Source organism: Thermobia domestica, chromosome 12 (genome assembly GCF_964235325.1).
Source record: "Thermobia domestica chromosome 12, izTheDome1.hap1.1, whole genome shotgun sequence".
Lineage (NCBI taxonomy): Eukaryota > Metazoa > Arthropoda > Insecta > Zygentoma > Lepismatidae > Thermobia > Thermobia domestica.
This window is the reverse complement of record NC_137465.1, coordinates 102,646,395-102,666,471: the sequence shown is the minus strand read 5'-3', so window position 1 is coordinate 102,666,471 and position 20,077 is coordinate 102,646,395. Positions and strand designations below refer to the sequence as shown.

General features: G+C 34.3%; 1 protein-coding gene across 7 annotated transcripts in view; it reads left to right on the top strand.

The window, feature by feature from the left end:
* LOC145666559 (DENN domain-containing protein Crag-like) overlaps positions 1 to 20,077 on the top strand; it is a 252,916-nt gene that overhangs the window by 72,441 nt on the left and 160,398 nt on the right. For all 7 annotated transcript variants that reach the window (XM_081733899.1, XM_081733900.1, XM_081733897.1 and 4 more), the window contains exons 4-8: positions 870 to 966; positions 5,386 to 5,629; positions 6,055 to 6,124; positions 8,378 to 8,550; positions 19,086 to 19,318. In XM_081733899.1, the coding sequence (XP_081590025.1) occupies positions 870 to 966; positions 5,386 to 5,629; positions 6,055 to 6,124; positions 8,378 to 8,550; positions 19,086 to 19,318 (817 nt within the window). The remainder of the gene's footprint in view (positions 1 to 869; positions 967 to 5,385; positions 5,630 to 6,054; positions 6,125 to 8,377; positions 8,551 to 19,085; positions 19,319 to 20,077) is intronic.

The window sequence follows — 20,077 nt, the reverse complement described above, 5'->3', positions numbered from 1 at the left end:
TCTTGAAATTTGGCTTTTTCGCCATTTTGGACAGCCCTAGCTCTGAAACTATGCACTTTTCCCCACAGATCCATATGAACTTTTTCTCTTATTTTGATGTGAGGAATCACCTCTTACAGTTTGTCGGTATAGTTCATCACCACCCTATCTATCTATCTATCTATATAATATATAGAGCAGCGCTGTCCAAATGGCGGCTCGACAAACCGTTTTCTACGACCCACAAAGCTTTCACGATTAACGATATTTATTACTGATAGTATTTTCATTTATATTTATTCATTCGTTTAATGTTTCCACTCTTCTTTTGAAATAACATCCATTTAGCGCTTTTGTACAACAAAAAGGGCGCGGGCATCCACGCAACAGCTTTCCCTAAAAACTGAGAGTTTGGTCGGAAAAGAGTGTCAATAGAAAGAATGAATATATATATATATATATATATATATATATATATATATATATAGCGAGAGAGAGAGAATATAAAATATTTTAGTGTCCTTTTCTTCAAAACGTACTACGTTGTTGATCTTTTGTACCTTAAATGCATAATAAAATTAGAGATGGCCAAAATATTCCGGATTCCGGAAAATTTATTTTCCGGAATCGGAAATTTCACTTTCAGGATTTGGAAAATATTCCGAAATCGAAATTTTCTAAATTTTAGAATTGGCCATTCCTAAATAGAATGTACATCGATAGCCACAATAGTAGAATGGAATGTATATGTTCTCTGATGCAGTTTTTATATACGTATACTCTTGGCACACACAATCCGTCATTACTTTTTGTATTCTGCAGATGTATGTTTGCTGTAGCCTCAAAACGTAACAGTCCTTTATTTTTATTTATTTATTTATTTTTTACAGGATTCACCGCAGACTTGAATCATGGAAGTTTGCGCAGTCCAGAGGTGTACCTTTGTTACCGAAGGGGAAGGGACAAACCACCTTTGGTGGACATAGGGTAAGTCATTCTCTTAGAATATTTTGTGAGAGTCATCATCTTACTTACGGAGAGATAAGTAAGGTCATAATTTTAAAGTAGCGTAATGTACATCGTTATTTTTATTTTTTTAAATTTTTTTTTATAACCAAAACAGTAATCTTAAGTAAGAATTTAAATTAATAAATCTTTATTTTTCTTTCGAAACTAAGGACGACAATTTAGTTTTAAATATATTTAGATATTACAGTGAAGTGTTAGCATAAACAAAACTACATAAGAGATTTTCTTTTTCTTTTTTTTTTCTTTCTTTTTTTTTATATACCAGAAGTTAACAAAGCGATTTTATTGAGCTGTCATAATAATAATCATCATAATAATAAATTCCGCCTTTCCAGTACCATGTCTGGTCAGTTGTGTACGAGGCCTCTGTAACTACTACTTTCACTTCATCGTTCTCCATGTTAGAGCTTTTCCTCGTCTTATTCCCGTTCTTTCTACATCCTTAGATATTTCATCTACCATCTGTTCTGCGCTTTTAATTTGACTGCTTTCTTGTAATTTTGTGTAGAAATGTCGATTCCAAGCTACATTCTTTTTTCAGGTCCATGCAAATACAACCTAGATTTTTTTCCTTGTTTCTGTTCTAGTTATGTCTTTTCGTAGAATTCATTTTGTATTTTTTTTTTTTTTTTGTCTTGTCTTTCTAAAAATGTGTCCTAGAAATCTAATCACCGTTACCTGCTTCACCACCCTTTCATTATCATTCATGTTTCTACACCGTAAATTATGAAGAATGTGTTTATTTGAAGAAAGTAATTAAAACATTTTTAATACTATTTAAAAAATGATACGTCCTATCTTGTTTATTGCGTCCTTAAGAATTTTCCTGGACTGTTTCATCCATGGTCTTTTTCAACCGGTTATGTCACTCACATATGAAAACATATTACTCTTTAAGTGCAAGGATACTACACAGGAAAAAGGGCAGGTAGTTTACGCTGTGTTAAATTCTTTCTCCTAGCTGTAGTCTTCTAGTAATTTCTTCTTATTCAACTATTTGTCATTACTTCTGAGCTCAGATTAGGAAGTTTCTGTTACCTTCAAGGATATAGTTTTTTCTTCTTTTTATTATGAAAATATCCAAAGCGTCATTTGTCTTTTGCCTTACAGACGATTTTACTTACTCTGTTGCAGATCCACATGTCTTTGTGCTTAATTTTGAAAGCGATACTTGAGGTCCTTTAAAAAATATCATCAATATTTAGATTAAACCTTTATTCATTAATACCTAACTGCATTCAAGCGTATAAATTACCCAACGACCTCAAATGTCATTTCCAATTTCATATGCGATGTGAGTTATACCACCGACGTTGAGCTAGGCCTCAGTATTTCTCACATCACACCGTAAAAATTAATTTGAGAAAAGATAAAAAGCACAATAATGAAAATAACATGATGGTACATAACGGTGTTTGTCTTACTATTACTAGGTGAGAGTTTTAGTCTACAACGAAAAGATCTATTGAATTTTTATCTAAATAACATTTTTAATGAAGTATAGCATGGACGACGTTAACTGTCGTACATATTAAAATGCAAAACTTCGAAAGAAACGTAGAAACTAAAAGAACTCGTAGTAATTATTAACAATTAATATTTAGTGTAACCTTTTCCTAACAATACAACTTAACTGTTTTTTTTTTAAATATGCGCATTTTTCTTAATTGGGGGCATAGTAGCTCAGAGGTAGAGCGCCTACTTCTGATGTGTGGGGTCCCTGGTTCTATCCTCGGCCAAGTAAGTTTGTGGTGGACAACACCCTGTCCGTGGGTTTTTTTTCGAGTACTCCTGTTTTCTCTCACATTCTCATTCCACTAATTGTTCCATCATTCACTTGCGCCTTAATTAATTGTCTCCTTTAGCCTAACGGGCTTAATCGTAGGACGTTAAAGTGAAATATTTCATTTTTCTTAATTGACGACGTATGAAAAGAAATTTAAAAAAAGAACAAACTTAGCCTTATCTTTTGTTTACTTGATAGGTTTCAAAAGTCCGTGGATTGTTACTTTCTTTATATTTTTCCTTTTCACATGTTTCACGACACTATACACTACGACGTCGATTAAATATGGTGCTCCAAAATGTCTGTAATGTTTCGTCCACAGTTACTGTAGGGCTGATAGAAATATATCCCTTGATGAGAAACAAGCAAAAAGGCTAATACTCACCGCAAAAAGCAATTTCGGAAGAACCTACTTGCATCATCAACTTGCTTAAAATTCAGAAAGGATTTAAAAACATAAAGGAGAGTATGGATTTTTTTTTTTTTTTTTTTTATGGTTAAAAGGATTAAGAAATGTAAAACACAAATCTTCTGTCAAAAATTAAACACATGGAAATAGGCACTCACTGTCATTGTATCTGCTGTCCACTGTTTTCTGTACTTGCTTTCCAGATGGCGAAAGTAAGTAGTGAAAAGATTACTCCAAATCATACTTATTTCTCCCCTATCCAAAGTAAGTATGGGTTTCTCTTTATGGATGTAATATGATTCTTTGATTTTTCGTTCCGTTGTTGTTTTTGCTTTCTTAATTAAGCATGACTGCGATGTTATGGTTATAATCTCTAAGATGCGTTGCAAGACCAGATAGCTGTTGCGGGCTCCGAGACGTCGAATTACGAACATGTTCAATTATTTTAGTGCAAATATTCCTTACACTTTATCACACTGACATTTCACCCGATAGACGCTACTATTTTGTAGAGGGTCAGTAAAATATGCTTTATGTATTTGTCTATGGATTTATAATATTGTGATATATCCCATGATATTTAAGACGAACTTATGACACGGTTGCTGATCGGTTGCCGGTCTCCTAAATAGATAATTTTCCAGATAGCTAAGACCAATGTCCATGGGCAGCTATAATTAATATTTTTCCTAATTCTGCTGGACTCATGCAGTTACTCGTATGATTTAGCTAAACGTACATACATTTTTTTTATTTTTATTTATTTATTCTTTTTACGTTGATCCCTCTTATTTACACACAGTAAAATATATATATAATACTACGAATTTTATGATGTTACCAAAAGTCTGTTGTTCTCTCCATATCGTCCTGCCGATTGGTGATACTTGGCACGATGTACTTTGTTTCTTTTTGGGCCTTGACCCCTGATTGACTTAGAGAGGTCAAGTGATTACGACCATATCGCTATTACAAAAAAAGATTTGTTCCTTGTGCCCATGTAAGTGGTGAAATGATTTCTTTCTCACGAACTTATGAACAAAGAGAATATTGTCTTAACGACGACAAAAACTGCATATTTTCATGGTGCACTTCGGATTTGACTTTTCAACAGAATTGCTATAATTATGTAAAATTGTTTACGTTTAATTAAAATAAAGTATCGTGCACTGCAAAACGCCAGAAATTACTGTGGGTATTTATAGCGATAGTAATTTCATAAGATATTGAATAGTATGGAAAACAACACACTGTCTTGCGCAACGTTACACTTTGAACCATTTACTTTTCTCATGAATTGTTTGCTGTTTGCATTGGTAATCTCCGTAGGTATATGATCCACTATATTCCATTGTTGTCTGCTTAAGCTCTTTCCATATACGCTCTCCAGACACTTTGTTGTATAGTTTCTCTATATTATAAATGTTACGATCAAATGTTTACTGTACTTCCAACTCTCTTTATCTGTTTTAATGCATTCTTTAGGCTTTTGTCTTCAATTACGCTGTTGTAAAATTCTTTCAAAGATTTTGTTTCATTGACTCGTCAATATTATTCCACGATGGCTACTACGTATATTTTTTTTATTTCTTTGTTGAAGATTGTCACGATTTCTTCTGCAGTTTTTCTGCCTCCAAACATACTTTATCACACTATAGAGCCAACCAATCACAGCCGCTTTTATAATTTCCATCATTATTGCATTTGACTAGGCAGATTGTCTACTCTTACTCTCATTTATTTATTTTATCTATTTTTAAATTTTCCTTTATTTGTATCAGACTAATGTGACCTATTGAACTATATAAGTAGTCTGTCACTATTAACTTCAGAAGTTGGCGACTTTTTTTTTTTTTTTTTTTTTTTTTTTTTCCTGGGAAGCAATGTTGTTGTCTTCAAAATTATGAGAACTCATTCTAATATTTTCCGTTGATTTTTAGTGTAGTGCCGTGGTTTAACCTTTTTCCGTTTTGTGTCGAAGTGTGAAAGCACATTTTTACAGAAACATGTGTTAATTTGAACAAGTCATATTATTTTTGCCAATTTCATTTATAACTACACACACTGCACATTATAGACTTAGATGATTTGTTTAAATTGATTACAAAGGCAATAATTTCATGTAATTTCATATGAAGTATATCTCACCGAAGTTCATTCGTAATTTTTCATTTTTCTTTAGTGTGATGTATGAGGGGAAAGAAAGAATTATGGCAGATTCAGAAGTAGTCCTGTATACTCCAGGGGGACGGGCAGCTAATGTCAACAATTCTGGAGCTAAAACATTCATAACATATCGGCGAGCTCTGGAAACGATGCCTTGTAATGAATTAGTGGTCACAGATATTTGTGTTATTCTAGCAAATAAAGGAGAGACGCACCCTCATGCATTTTGCCGAATCAACAAGAACTTAAATAAAGGAATGGCAAGTATTATATTTTTTCCTTTGTTCTCCGCGATGATTAATTCAAGAATACTTCTTTCGTAACTCACTTTGTGTACTTATAATTTATTCAAGTTTTCAGAAGGTTTAGCAAATATGTTTTATTTAAAAGAAGTATAGTAATCATAGGTGTGGCTACAATTTTATTTCAAAGAACATTCTAAATATATAGCTTAACAGATTTTAAATGAAGTGTATTAACTATATTCAGGTAAATAGCTTACTCCTTGAAACATTGTTTGTTAGCAGTATTGTCTGATTAATTGTCATCAAAATTTATTATGTTTAAAATCTAATGAGTGTTGTATATGAAGTATATATAAATAAATAAATCAAAAAACACATAATGTTAACTAGGCTGGACGTTTCACTTAAATATTTTAATATGAGTAAATCGTATGTTCTAGGTTGGTTCAGATGTATTTTTGTGCTACAAGAAATCGATGAACAGGGCGAATTTGCTCTCGTACAAACCAGGTACGTCATTCTTACCTGCATTTGTTACTACTATGTTTCGTTATAATTTCTGTTGTAAAGCTGAGAAATTCACTACTAAAATTACACTACTAATAATAAGGCCTATAATTTCCTTCCTTTTTTTCTTCCCTCCCATCGGTCCTTTCTTTTGTTATTTATTTTGCTGTATACTGGACCGGACCTACCACTACGAGACTGAGATATTTGTGGGGAAAAGAATAGAAATTTTATTTTTTGTATTTATAGGAGGTTCAGTTTTCTCGTAATTAGACGGAAGAGTGAGCTTCTCATTTTAAGAATTTTTAATATTTTCGAGATTTTCATGTTTTTCTGATAATTGTTGTCATACAGATTTTAATGCTCACTTTATACATGTATCAGATATTACTATAGATTGTAAGCGGATTGTGTCTTTAACAGCTGCTCCTTGTCCTGTTCTCGTAAATTCGTCATGTCGAACCTAGTTACGGAAACGACAGGTACATAAGTTATTACTAAACTTATGATTTTTGAATATTTGCATATTTTTCTTCTAATATGATATCGATATGCTGTCTTTAATATTTGGCCGTTACAACTTGTTTTTAAATCTGATATATTTTTTCTTGAATATTTTTATCAATTAATGTGAAAAAATTATTCTGTAAAGCTTGAGCTAAGGAAGTACAACATATGTACACTTAGCGCCAAAACATTACCCTTCCTAATGGGCGAATCAAGTAATTTTGTCGCTTCCGGTGACAACAAAAGTGCAAAGTCCCAAAGGTTGCATTTTCGGTTTTAAGCAGTATAACTGCTAGGTAAATAAAACATATACCAGTATATAGTTCACCTTTATTTTCATGCTACTTGTTTTCTTATCTACTACATTTTTGGTCTGTTTAATCTATTAAGTTTCTTGCTTCGAAAATTTTAAACAGAAACAAGTAGCAGTGTCACTATACACTATGTGAAGAAGTTTGTTTTGGTTTCTGGCAAACGAAACTCCTCAAGAAAAAAATTACCAAGTCTAGTGTTTAGTATTTTACCTCAAAATTAAATGAAGCATACTTTAAGATGAATGAATATTTAAAAATAGAAAATATTTTTAGTATTTAGATTTGTCGATTGTATTCCACGGACATACTAGTATTTTGCATCCTGAACAATATACTAACCCGCTAATTTCAATAGTACTATACATATTCTATCAAGCAAGAATGATATCCATAATTAGTCTTGTATCATACATTGGGAATCAATTTCAGATTGTCCATATCTTGGGACAGAGGTGTCCAATCCTCCAGGTACATGGGCGTATCTCCCTAATTTATCATTCTTTTCTCTCCAGTAGAAAAGTGATCCATGCAGTGTTTTAGCAGAGTATAGGACACGTCTCCGGGGCCGAAAGCTATACACTCTTCAGAATGCAAAGGTGGAACATTTCTTGAAGGTTAAAGGTCATGCAGTTTTGGCCATATAATACCTATTCTCTCCAATTTTTGGAATATCTGAAGTCATATCGAAAATTAGATATATGTCCCAAGGTACTACCAAACTTCAGGGAGGATGCTCTTTAGGGCCATTTGAACTCCTTAAATTTTGAGAGGGATGCGTTTGCCTGTCAAGCCTTCGCCAGGTACTACTAGCGAACAACACAGGTAAAAGAATGTGGCCTAAAACTCTTCATCGCATTAGACCTATTTCGACCAGTAACAACCAGACTCCTTTGGAAAGCATTTATGCAAAAAGTAGAGTCAATTCTCGAAAAACTATTGGGGTCTAAAATTTATATCAGTTGTAAATAAAATGCTTAAAGGTAAAAAGAATAAAATAATTTTCTGATTTCTTTTCAAACAGAAAGAACATTTTCTGTGTATAAAAATGTGTTAAGCGACAGGAAATATATATATGTAATTAGTTGTTTACTGCAACTCAAAAGTTCAGTTAATATGCGTGTGAATTAGAAGTCAATCGTTACTTTAATATAGGTAAAGGAGAGAGTTCTTTGTATTAGTTTCTTCTACATATATATATATATATATATATATATATATATATATATAGTTAGTTTCTTGTACTGTTACCCTTATGAACATGCTCACTTACGTTAGCAGATGTAATAAACTTGCTCAGTAAAAGGCAGAATAGGATTATTGAATATTGACATCTGTATTGCATATTTTAGTGCATATTTGCCATTGTATTGGATACCTTCTGTAAATGATATTGATATGTATTGTTTTCTGTATTTATCGTATTTTTCATTTACAGGAATTCTAGCACGATATCCTCGGATAGACCATCCAAATTTTCCCTTTCCGGAATCCGTGCCTATGTTTTGCTTACCGATGGGTTCGACGATAGAGTGTTGGCCTGCGCAAGCGTCTCAGCCGAGACCAGTGTTTTCAACGTTTGTACTAACAGTATCAGACGCTGCAGAGAAGGTACTACTTTAAAATTCTAATATTAAAACACTTGAAATGCTTTATGTAAAATCCGGTATTAACAGGGTGGAAATTTAGCAATTTAAGGGATGGAAATGTGTGACTGGGCTGGAGATAGAAGTTGGGTGTCCGATTTAGATTCCCGTTGCTCTCATCACCTAGCCAAACATTTTTATTCTTAAGATCAGTGAAATTTTAAGTGACGTACATTGCTGTTCAAACAAAGTCGTTATCTTATGAAATTGAAATTGTCATTTAAAGAACGTTAGTGTGCGACATTTGCCCGATTAATTTGATTGTCATAGATAGTTGACAACGTGCCATTAGAGTCAAGGAAGTAATTTAGTCCGAGAAGAATGACTTGATCGCTCGGTCGATTACAGTTATAGCTGAGTATGTCGTACCAAATGGTCGCATAGCCAAACGAAGAAAGCAATATCTAGATTTTTTTTATCAGCTGTTGTGAGTAGGTATCAATATAGTGTTGTGTTTGTGTATAACTTTCTTCAATTTTATCGTCTCAAATATCAAATCATTTCTGACGAGCTACATATAGTACATATGTTGTAAATTGCAGATCTAGGCGAGACTTACAGTCATTCTTTGCTTTTTTCAGGATAGTGAGTTAGTGCAAGGGATGTCATGTTAAGTTTTAATTTCTTTTTTTAATTAATTAAAATTTTATTTTATTTTATACGAGGAATAGTGTTCTAACCACTCATCTCACCGTTTCAAAAGTGAAATATAGGATGAAATATAAAGGGTGCGGATAAAGTTCCGGGACGGTCCAATATCTCGCCAAATATACAAATCAGCAAAACAAAAATAAATCATGTTAAATAGTTTTGAAAAAACATCCAATGATACCAAACGTAACCCCCTATCCCCACCCTCTTCGCGGATACGAGGGGTAACTTTAAAATTTTAAATGGCAATCCCCATTTCTTATTGCATATTTGGATTCTAAAAAAGTAAGTGATTTGACCCAAAATTGAAAACTGTACCCTTCACAGGTGGCGCTCGAAGCGACACAAAAAAAAGGGGGGGGGGGTACCAAAATCTTATGAAAACGTGAATTGTCGCTCCCATACTCTGTGATCATACAGTTAGCGTATTGGACTGCATAGTCAGAGATCCTGAGTTCGATCTCTGCTCAAGGCAACATTTTTTATTTCCCCAAATAAATTCCATGTTTTAACTTCGATTAGTACTTTATTCAAGTTATATACAATACAAATTTCGATAATTGTTTTGCGAACTAGCTTTATGAAGTGGTTCTTAGCAATAGGGTTATTAGGGTTAGAATTCATAGGGTTATTTACAGCAAAAATAAACCATTTTTGTCGCCATTTGCATTTTCTTGCAAGTTAATAAATTATGAAAAAATACATTATTTTTATCGAAGTTAAAATGTATGAATTCATTATTTGGGTACAAAAAATGTTACTCTGCGCAGGAATCGAACTCAGGACCTCTGATTCCACAGTCCAATACGCTAACCAAATGGCCGCAGAGTACGAGAATGACAGGTCACACTTGCATAATGTTTTGGTACCCCACCTTTTTTGTGTGTCGATGCAAACATCCGTGAAGACACTATTTTCAATTTTGGCTCAAATCACTGTCACTTTTTCTGGAGAATTTAAAGTGCAATGAGAAATGGGGGTTCCCATTTAAACTTTTCAAGTTACCCCCGTACCCCCGAAGGCGTGGGGATAGGGGGTTGCGTTTGATATCATCCAAGGTGTCTATCGGTCACAAAAAAGTCACGATATCAGAAAACCGTCATGAAAGTCAAGAAAAAGTCACGAAATTTAGCTTTTGGGTCACGATTTTTTACTTTTTTTTTTTTTTTAATCTGTACAAATATAAACACAAGACTGGAAAATTTTGCTCTATAGAACTTCAAAATGCACCACCAAAAATGTCTGTGGTCGGCTTTAGGCGCTACTAAATCGCAAGCAAAGACTTCTTGTATCTCATGCATGAAAATTCGACCTAATTTGCACCCAAATTCACTCTTGAGAATGTTAGGAAATTTTATGGTTTGGTAAAGAAAAGGTCACGAAAAAGTCACGAAATTTCATTTTGGAATTTTAGTAGACACCCTGTCATCGGATAGCTTTTTCAAAACTATTTAATACGTGTTATTTTTGTTTTGCTGATCTGTATATTTCGCGAGATATTGGACCGTTCCAGGACTTTTTCCCCACCCTGTATATTCTTCCTCGTTTGGTAACTGGGAAGTTAAACGGCTTCGTCTCTCATGGGGGCGATCCTATCCTTGTTTCAGAAATCTTCGTTCTTATTGAAAAAAAAAGCATGTCTCCACTTTTTTAAGATTTTCTGGCGATCAGATCTTTCAGCCAAGCAGAACTAGTGTTCAGGAATTATTATTGATTCATATAAATGAGAAAGTTTGTAGACTGGCGGTTAAGGTTGTAATTATATGAAAATTCAACTAGTGAGTAGTAAATATAAAATATTCTTCATCGTAATCGTGTTTGTGTATTGAGGGAGTGTGTATTAATGTTTCCTTGACCCAAATTTATTATTACTCTCTCAAGAGAAAATGGTAAATTTCGGAAACAGTTTTTTATGTTCTTGATTTAGCGTTAGTAATAAATTCTTTCAATTTTCATAATGTGTTCTGTGCGGAAAAAAAAAAAAAAAGGTCATATACTTATCCCTGCGATCACAGGATAGTGAGTAGGTTTCCATCTGAATCGAAGAATAATATTCGGCTATTTCAAAAGTTCTGTCTTTCCTGTAACCGTGTTTTCTGTAAAGCACTACCACCATAGCAGACGCAGACATACATGAGTTGCGATTATGTTTCTCGTGTAAGAGGGGCTGTGGTCTGCTTATTGCAGTCAAATTGCAATAGTATAGTACGTCCGCTATCCTGGTATACAGTTGCTGTCCGATGCCGACACACCGCGGGTGGTGTAGGATGTCACCAAACTCAGTATGGGAGCTTATTTATGGCTGGTCGAAGGAAAGTCAGTGAGGGTGACAGATCTGTTGTTGCCACATTTTCCCTTTTGTGTTATTTCTAGAGGTCTTTTTCTTTATTTTTATTTTTTTTTTAAAAACTACATTAAAATATAATACCTAAGAATTTTGTATACGAGGAAGCGGTTGCAAAACTGCTAATATATAGAGAAATGATTAGCGATTGATAATAATAATTATTATCCATATTTAAGTATTATGTTTGTCCTACAGATTCCCTAAGTAGATTTTAAATGAGCACATATGATTCTTTTATTAACCAATGAATCCATAATGACTTTAACAAACAAACAATTGGAATTGTGCAGACCAGGAAATAATTATAACATTATAACAAAAATATTCATAATTATAACAAAAACACAATAACATGAATTCACGCAGATGTTCATTTCTAATTTATGTTTCAGCCAAATGCTACTGGAACTTTTTTATTTTATATTTTTCACTATTTCCTAGAGTTTTCCCTAGTGTTGCTTTAATTCTACGTCTTTCCTACACGGCTAATTAAGCGTAATTTAAGGTTAGGATACATAGTATTATACTAGTGTTGCTCCCGAGATGAGAAATATCTTTTAAATTCGAGACGAGATTTAAAAAAAAATGGCCATTCTCGTCTCATTTTCGAGACTAGAATAGAGACGAAACGATAAGTTTCACGAGTCTGGCGGGCAACTCTACTTTATCCCAGTCTTAGTTCTCAAACTTTGTTTTATTGATACATGAATCATAACATAAAATCATAAGTTGATAGAGTGATTGTACGAACACAGTGTTGAACATTTATCAGTTTTATAAAGATACGCAAGTTTACGCCATATACTCCAATGATAAATATGGTTTGAGTGTTTTTTTTATCATTCCCTTCATGAATTTCTCGTTAAGCTTAAGGATTCTGGTAACTTCTAGATGAAATTAAGACATGTGAATATTGTTTCACAGTTGAAACTATGTAATACTTCCAAACCATCCGAATACAATACTTAAAACTTCGAAGTAGTCGGCTACATCTACAATTACTGGATGTAATAGAGGAATAGTATCAAAGAAAGAACCTGTTCCTGAGTCCATATATATAAAACATTTCTCGCTATTCCTTACTGTTTTTGTTCAGTGGCGGAATGTTGAAACCAAAAATCGTTAATTTGGATCATTTCCAGTTTGAATACAGGATTAAGGAAGGGTATACCGTAGAATCTATTCTTGGGATGCTGAATAGATTGCAAAAGAAGTGCTTCTCAATATCTTTTCCAGTTCTTGCTCTATGAAAATCAGTATTGAAACCAGAAGTACTATAGATTGAACTACTTCCGGTTTCGATACAGTGTTACAGGTTGTGATTATATATATAATACTCATGAGACCATGAATCGATTGCAGAAAAATGTTCCTCGCTGTCTATTACTATTTTTGTTCTATGACGATAAATATTGAAACCCGAAATGATTATTTTTAATTACCGGTACTTCTGGTTTGAATAGAGGGTTAATGGAGAAGACAGTACCTGTTTCTGGGGTGCTGAATCGATTGCAAAATCCGCATCTCGATATCTCCTATTGTTTTGGCTGTGATAACTGACGACAGACGAACGGACGTACAAACCCGTTCTTTAAGACTTCCGACACTTATGCATAGCATCGTTTGAAAATCTAAAAAAATCAGGTCATAAATTTTGTATGCGAATTTACAAAATGAAACGAGACGAGGACATCTTTTTCGATAATCGAAACTAGAGAAAAAAAAATTCTTCGAAAAAAAAGACGAGATGTGACTTTCAAAATTTAGATAAGGAAATCCTATTTCTCGTGTCGACTCGTGAACACCACTATATCAGACGCATTTGTTATTATATTGGTAATAGTATTCGAACTGTGTTATACAATAGGCTTCAGTGTTTATCAAAATTGGAGAGTGCGTCTATTACAGTACTTCCTTAGGTTTTGCTATAGTATGTAATCAGTGCTCAAAGGGGACGTTTATGCTCATTGTGTTACATTGCTCTAGTTTTCAGGAAAATGTTTACTTTATCTGAGTTACGGGAAAGTAAAAGAAAAATGTGTTGTGAATTTAAAAAAAAAAAAAAAAAAAAAGACCGAAAGAAAGAAAAAAGGAAGAAGGAAAAATAGTCACTGACCATCCCTTTCTTGACAATTTGAAAAGACATAAGGCAACGTCGTACAAGCATTGATGGATCGGTTTTGCCAGCAGGAGAGTTGTCCGCTGACGTTATTTGAGTGCTGTTTTGAGGTTTTTTGGGGAAAGGGACCATGCCTTTGAGTTTCTGAAACTGTATAAGAGGATAGTGAACAGAGTATACAAGTGGTTGTTTGAAAATGGCGAGTAATCGACTAACTGATGAACATATACGCTATTGAATGCTTTACGTACTCCATAAAAGAAATATGGGAAAGACTGCAGCAGACATCATCAGTGAAATGTATCTGACAGCAGTAAGTGTAAAGATATGTAAAAGGTGGTTTAAAAATTTCCGAAGTTACGACGATTTCTTTTCTAAGTCCTGGCTACCTTATCGTGTTGTTCATGTCTAGTTTCAAGTTGGTGTCTTCCATTTCAATTCAGGCAGAGCATGTACCATCACATCTCAGATATTGTTGAAACTTTTTTTTATAGCAACTAGACATGTTTTTAAGAGACCCATATTTTTTTGTTTTGACGAAAAAAATTTTCCGTCCAAGTAATGGGCCATCAAAGACGGAGAGTACAATTTATGAATTGTAGAAGACATGGAAAATGGTCAACTTCGGAGCCCCACCACTCAGCTATGGAGACAGGTAGAGTTATAATTCTTGTTGTGGTATGTACATAGGTATATAAATAAACTATATTTTATTATAGTTTGGTTTGCGCATACGCATCTTTTTGCACATAAATTAACAAATGAATGTCAGTTTATCTGAAAAGTCGAAGTTTGCGAATTTTTTTCGAGCACTTCCGGTTCGAATTTTAAAATTATGTTTTCGCGATTGGTAAGACCTAGTAACCCGCTTTCTCCGAAAAAAAAAATTGTATCGCTTCTGTGTACAACCGTTTTGTCGCAAAAAATTCGAGAAATTGCAAAATTTTCAAAAATCGCCATTTTTGGGCGCCATTTTCTTGAAAACCATCTTTTAAAATTCTGAAATTTTGTCAGATGGTTTAACCTTACATGAATAATAAACACACCAAATACCATTCTCGACCAATGTTTCATGAATTAACTACAGCCTTTTGAAGTTAGCGAAGTTTCGTTAACTTTGATGTCACAGGTAGCAACACTGGAAATAATAAAAGTGCAATGATTTGATAATGTTTGTGGTTCACATTCATTAAATGAACAATAAAAGGTTTTCTTCACTGGTTTCTAATCTGAGATGGAAATTACGATTACGAAATTTTAAGTTTACTTGAAATGGCCATCCAATAAATTCTGATCTGTAAAAAGCGTGAACTATTACCTCAGTGATGATTTGGAATGCTCCAGACAAAGTGTCAATTAACAATTAAGTGGGATGTCATTGCAGTGATCGAGAAAGGACAAAAAGTTAAAAAAAAAAAAAAAGTTTTCTTACGCGTTCCATCAAAGAAATTTACGGACTTTTTAAACTGAACAATCCCAGCATAACAATGGGTTACTCGGAATGTTATAGTATTCGACTAAAGTGGGTCAGTCCGCAACCTGCGAGGGAAGTGTGTGTGTGTGTATTGTGCAAATTTTAAGTTAGCTGCTACTGCGTTGCAATGAATCAAAGGTGCAGCCTGTATTGAAGCTGTCATAAGTCAACTATTTCCTTTAGTAGTATGATCCGTAGAAAATGACAGTTGTCCTTTTTCAGGAATGTGGCGCAGGCCCGCAACCAGAAGGGGGCTGGGGGACCAAACTTTTCGTGGCCCGTCCAGACCTTAACACAAAATGCTATTACTAATACAAAAAAACACAATTTACCTATTTGTAAGAGAATTTTTAATGATTTGTCCCCCTAACATATTCGTGCCCCCCCCCCTTTCCCCAACCTCTGTGGCTGGTTGCAGGCCTGATGTGGTGTAGGTCCTGGAATGGAAGGAATAAGTGTGGAGTCTTTAATTATTGATTCTGATGAAAATGAAAGTGTTACGTACGCCATATGGGAAAACAATGATCTCGTTAAAAAAAACTGTGCCACTTTCTGTTTTCGTATCGTACATCGCTGGTTTAACTGTAAGAATTGTAATTCATGACTACATCAAGAAAATCCAAAGGGAATTAATTCCTACCGAAAAGCATCGTATAAAATTTCAAGAATCAAATTCTATTTTACTTCATATGGACTTCGTTGAAAACTGGACTGTTATTCTGTAAAGTGAAATTCAGTGATCACCGGAATATGAAACAACTGACAGTTTTGTTGTAATAAGCGACGACAAAACACACGATTCGGCTCATGTACTCATACCATAGACAAGATTCTAAAAATACTCGAAGGAAAGTGAAAATATAGGTTATAGAAAAAGGTTCGAATGCTTGAAAATAAGTGTCTACAATTTCCCAAACCGTGTCAAGTGATTTCTGATGGTGTTGCATCGCACTTTAAAAATCGCTTTCAGACTATTGAGATGCAGACAGGTCCGATAAAGCAGTGTTTTTCTAGTGAAACCGGCCATGCAAGGGTCTTTGCGACTTTATTGTAGGAGGGAGGAGTTGTAAAGAATAAGGCAACGTGGCATAACCTTACGCGAAAATAGATACACAGTATTAAAACCGCAGAAGAATTCGTGAGTATAGTGCAAGTACAAACTCCGGGTATTACTCTCGTTTTGTTGCCTGGAACTGAATTCGACAACTTCCGGAAGAAGAAGAAGAAGAAGAAAAAAGCAAGAATGGGAAAAGTGTGCGACCGGTAACTGGTATTCAACGAAGCCAACTTTGGCTTTCGGAAATTGGCGAAGTTTTTATGGCAGTAACGGATCACCATGAACTAACTTCATGCTTCCCCCAAAATCGAGCTTCTGCAATTAAAAGTGTAGATTTTAGAAGTTTGAAAAAAGGAAGTTTTGTTATATACATATATGTATGATAACCAGTGATGCGTAGCAGAAATATTATGAATAAATCATGAATTATGTGAATTTGAAGTGCTGTTTAGCCTTCCATATGGACCTTCAGCAGGGTACAGGTTTCCAGAAGACCATAAGAGAAGTGAAAATAAGTGTTTTGTGACTATCGACAATGTGCTACACAGGGGCGGATCCAGGACGGACTTCTGGGGGTGGGGTTGTAATACTGCTACTTAGAGCTACTTTTAAGAGCTCCAAACTCTGGGATGGGTTTTATTTATATATGAAATAAGAAAGTTTCTTCTTGGGGGGAGGGGGCGATCGTTCCCCTGGATACGACTCTGGACGAGTTGTGAGTGCACCAACACTTATTGGGCATCTGCACGGTTACATGCTATTAGCGAAGAAGACACCAAGCAAGCAAATGATTGGTCCATGTGAAAAAAAAAAATCAGTGAAATTTTGTTTCCGAAGACCATTTTAAGTAAGTGAACTTAAAATTTGTGTTTTTCGTAATCGTAATTTCAATCTCAGATTACTTCGGTTTAAGAAAACAGAGGAGATGGGGGAGGCTCATTTTACTATTTCAGAGAGCCTTTTTGATCAAAATAATAAAAACCAGTCAAGAAAACCCTTTATTGTTCATTTAATGAATATGAACCACAAACATTATCAAATAATTGCACTTTTATTATTTCCAGTGTTGCTACCTGTGACATCAAAGTTAACGAAACTTCGCTAACTTCAAAAGGCTGTAGTTAATTCATGAAATATTGGTCGAGAATGGTATTTGGTGTGTTTATTATTCATGTAAGGTTAAACCATCTGACAAAATTTCAGAATTTTAAAAGATGGTGTTTTCGAGAAAATGGCGCCCAAAAATGGCGATTTTTGAAAATTTTGCAATTTCTCGATTTTTTTTTCGACAAAACGGTTGTACACAGAAGCGATACAATTTTTTTTTCGGAAAGCGGGTTACTAGGTCTTACCAATCGTGAAAACAGAATTTTAAAATTCGAACCGGAAGTGCTCGAAAAAAATTCGCAAACTTCGACTTTTCAGATAAACCGACGTTCATTTGTTAATTTATGTACAGAAAGATACGCATGCGCAAACCAAACTATAATAAAATATAGTTTATTTATATACCTATGTACATACCACAATAAGAATTATAACTCTACCTGTCTCCATAGCTGAATGGTGGGGCTCCGAAGTTGACCATTTTCCATGTCTTCTACAATTCATAAATTGTACTCCCCGTCTTTGATGACCCATTACTTGGATGGAAATTTTTTTTCGACAAAACAGAAAAAATATGGGTCTCTTAAAAACATGTCTAGTTGCTATAAAAAAAAGTTTCAATAATATCTGAGATGGTGATGGTACAATTTTATTTTATTTATTTATTTATTTATTTATTTATTTATTTTATTTATTTATTTATTTTATTTTATTTTATTTTTTTTTTTTGCCTGAGTTGAAATGGAAGGCACCAGTTTTTGTTAAAAACGTTAAGTGAATTCAAAGGACGTTAGGCATAAATCCCGGAACGGTTTTCTGACATTTACATACAATGAGAAAAGCAAACAAGGCTGAAAATTGAATTCCGTGGTTTTGATGGTGAACCTTAAGTTACAGCCTTAACATTTTTCATGTCTTTTGTTTCATCAGCAAATTGTATCTTTTATAAATCAGATCATTACAAACGACGAGAAATGGGTGTTGCATCACAATTCCATGCTCAAAAGGCAATTGTTAAAACCTGTTGACATGCCAAAAACAACTGCAAATCTTGCTCTGCAAGCAAAGATGATAATATTGCGTATCTGATGATTTTGGCTGGGCGTAATTTAGTGGGTGCTTGTTAACACTGGAGAGACAATAACCTCTGGTATTTACTATGCTTAACTCACACGTTTACAAGAAAATACTATAGTTTGACTGCCTGCTCTTAGCAAAGAAATAATCTAATAAATTTGCGTTTTGGAAACATAATATATTGTTGCACGTGTTATAATTTTTAACGTGGGGCATTGTGGCTTAGTGGTAGAGCGCTTACCTCTGGTCTGTGGGGTCCTTGGTTTGATCCCAGTCAAGTAAGTTTGTGGACAACAACGTGTTCGTGGGTTTTCTCAGGGTACCCCGTTTCCTCCCACATTCTTATTCCACTAATTATTCTATCATTCACTTGCCTTAATCATCCGTCTCATTTAGCCTTAAAGACAGAATCGTGGGAGGTTAAACTAGAAGATTTCATTTGTTTTTAACCGTATACGGGGTTACGATTTTCATGAAGGGTAAAGGAAGGCAGACGGGTAATCTTGTCTGTTTCTTTAGAGTAGATATTCTGCTTGAAGTCATGATTCTTACAAGATGTGTTTCAGGTTCGTGATGTTTAAAGGTATTTGTAGAAGTAGTTTAATTTTAGTTTATAGAAACTTAAAAAATATTTTGGAATTTTTACACGAAACATTTCGATTTTCCAGGTTTACGGGTCTGCAATCACATTCTACGAACGATTTCCAGAAGAGAAGCTTTCGGCAGATCAACGAGATAAACTTCAGTCGGAAGAACCTGGAAGCAAGACACCAAAAACAATCAATACAAACAAATGTATATGCCTTCTGTCCCATTGGCCGTTTTTTGATACTTTTGAACTGTTCCTTAAGTTTCTTTACCGTCTGGCAATTAGTGGTCCTCAGCCAATTCCTATAGAAAGGTAATTTATAGTCGTAACTGTTGGGGAGTATGCTGGGTTCAATCTGAAGGTAATTAACACTATCAGTTAAAGGTAACCGCTCTTATAGCCCCCAAAGAATAGCAACCAGATTCTAGGCTTTCAAATGCTCCTATATTTCCTGTTTTTTCCTGTATATTTGCGTCTCTTCCTATAAACTCCTATATTCCCTACATTTGAACGAAATCTCCTGTATTTTTGGCATTACTATTTCCACTTGTGAAAATAACATAAGGAAATAAAATGTGGGTGGTTGGAGGGCCAAAAGAGGAAATTCAGGGAGGATGTGAAGCGATTCTATATATGTGTAGTTTCAAAACCGCTTAAGAAATTACAAATATTGAAACGGTTGTTGAAGTACCTGCAGTGTCAACGTCCACTATTCAGAAAGGATATTGCTTGCTTGTCCCTTGCATGGAATTTGGCAAAAGAAGTGAAGCATGTATTTGCAGATTGTAAGAACATCGATGTCTTCATGGACGAGTGGAAACTCTATTCTGTGGAGCCAGATCCTTTTTACACTTTTTATGGTCATTGATCAGTAGTGGTGAGCTACATACGAAAACACTAAGAAACTCGTATAAAATTTTGCAACGAGATAATAACCCATTTAGTTATATTTAGAGTGGAATGTATGTTCATATAACAATTGGTGTAATTTCCATTTTTTTTTTTAAATTTTATTTCTACCTATTGGATAATTAAAATGTTCCTTCCAATAGGTAGAAATATTGTTATATA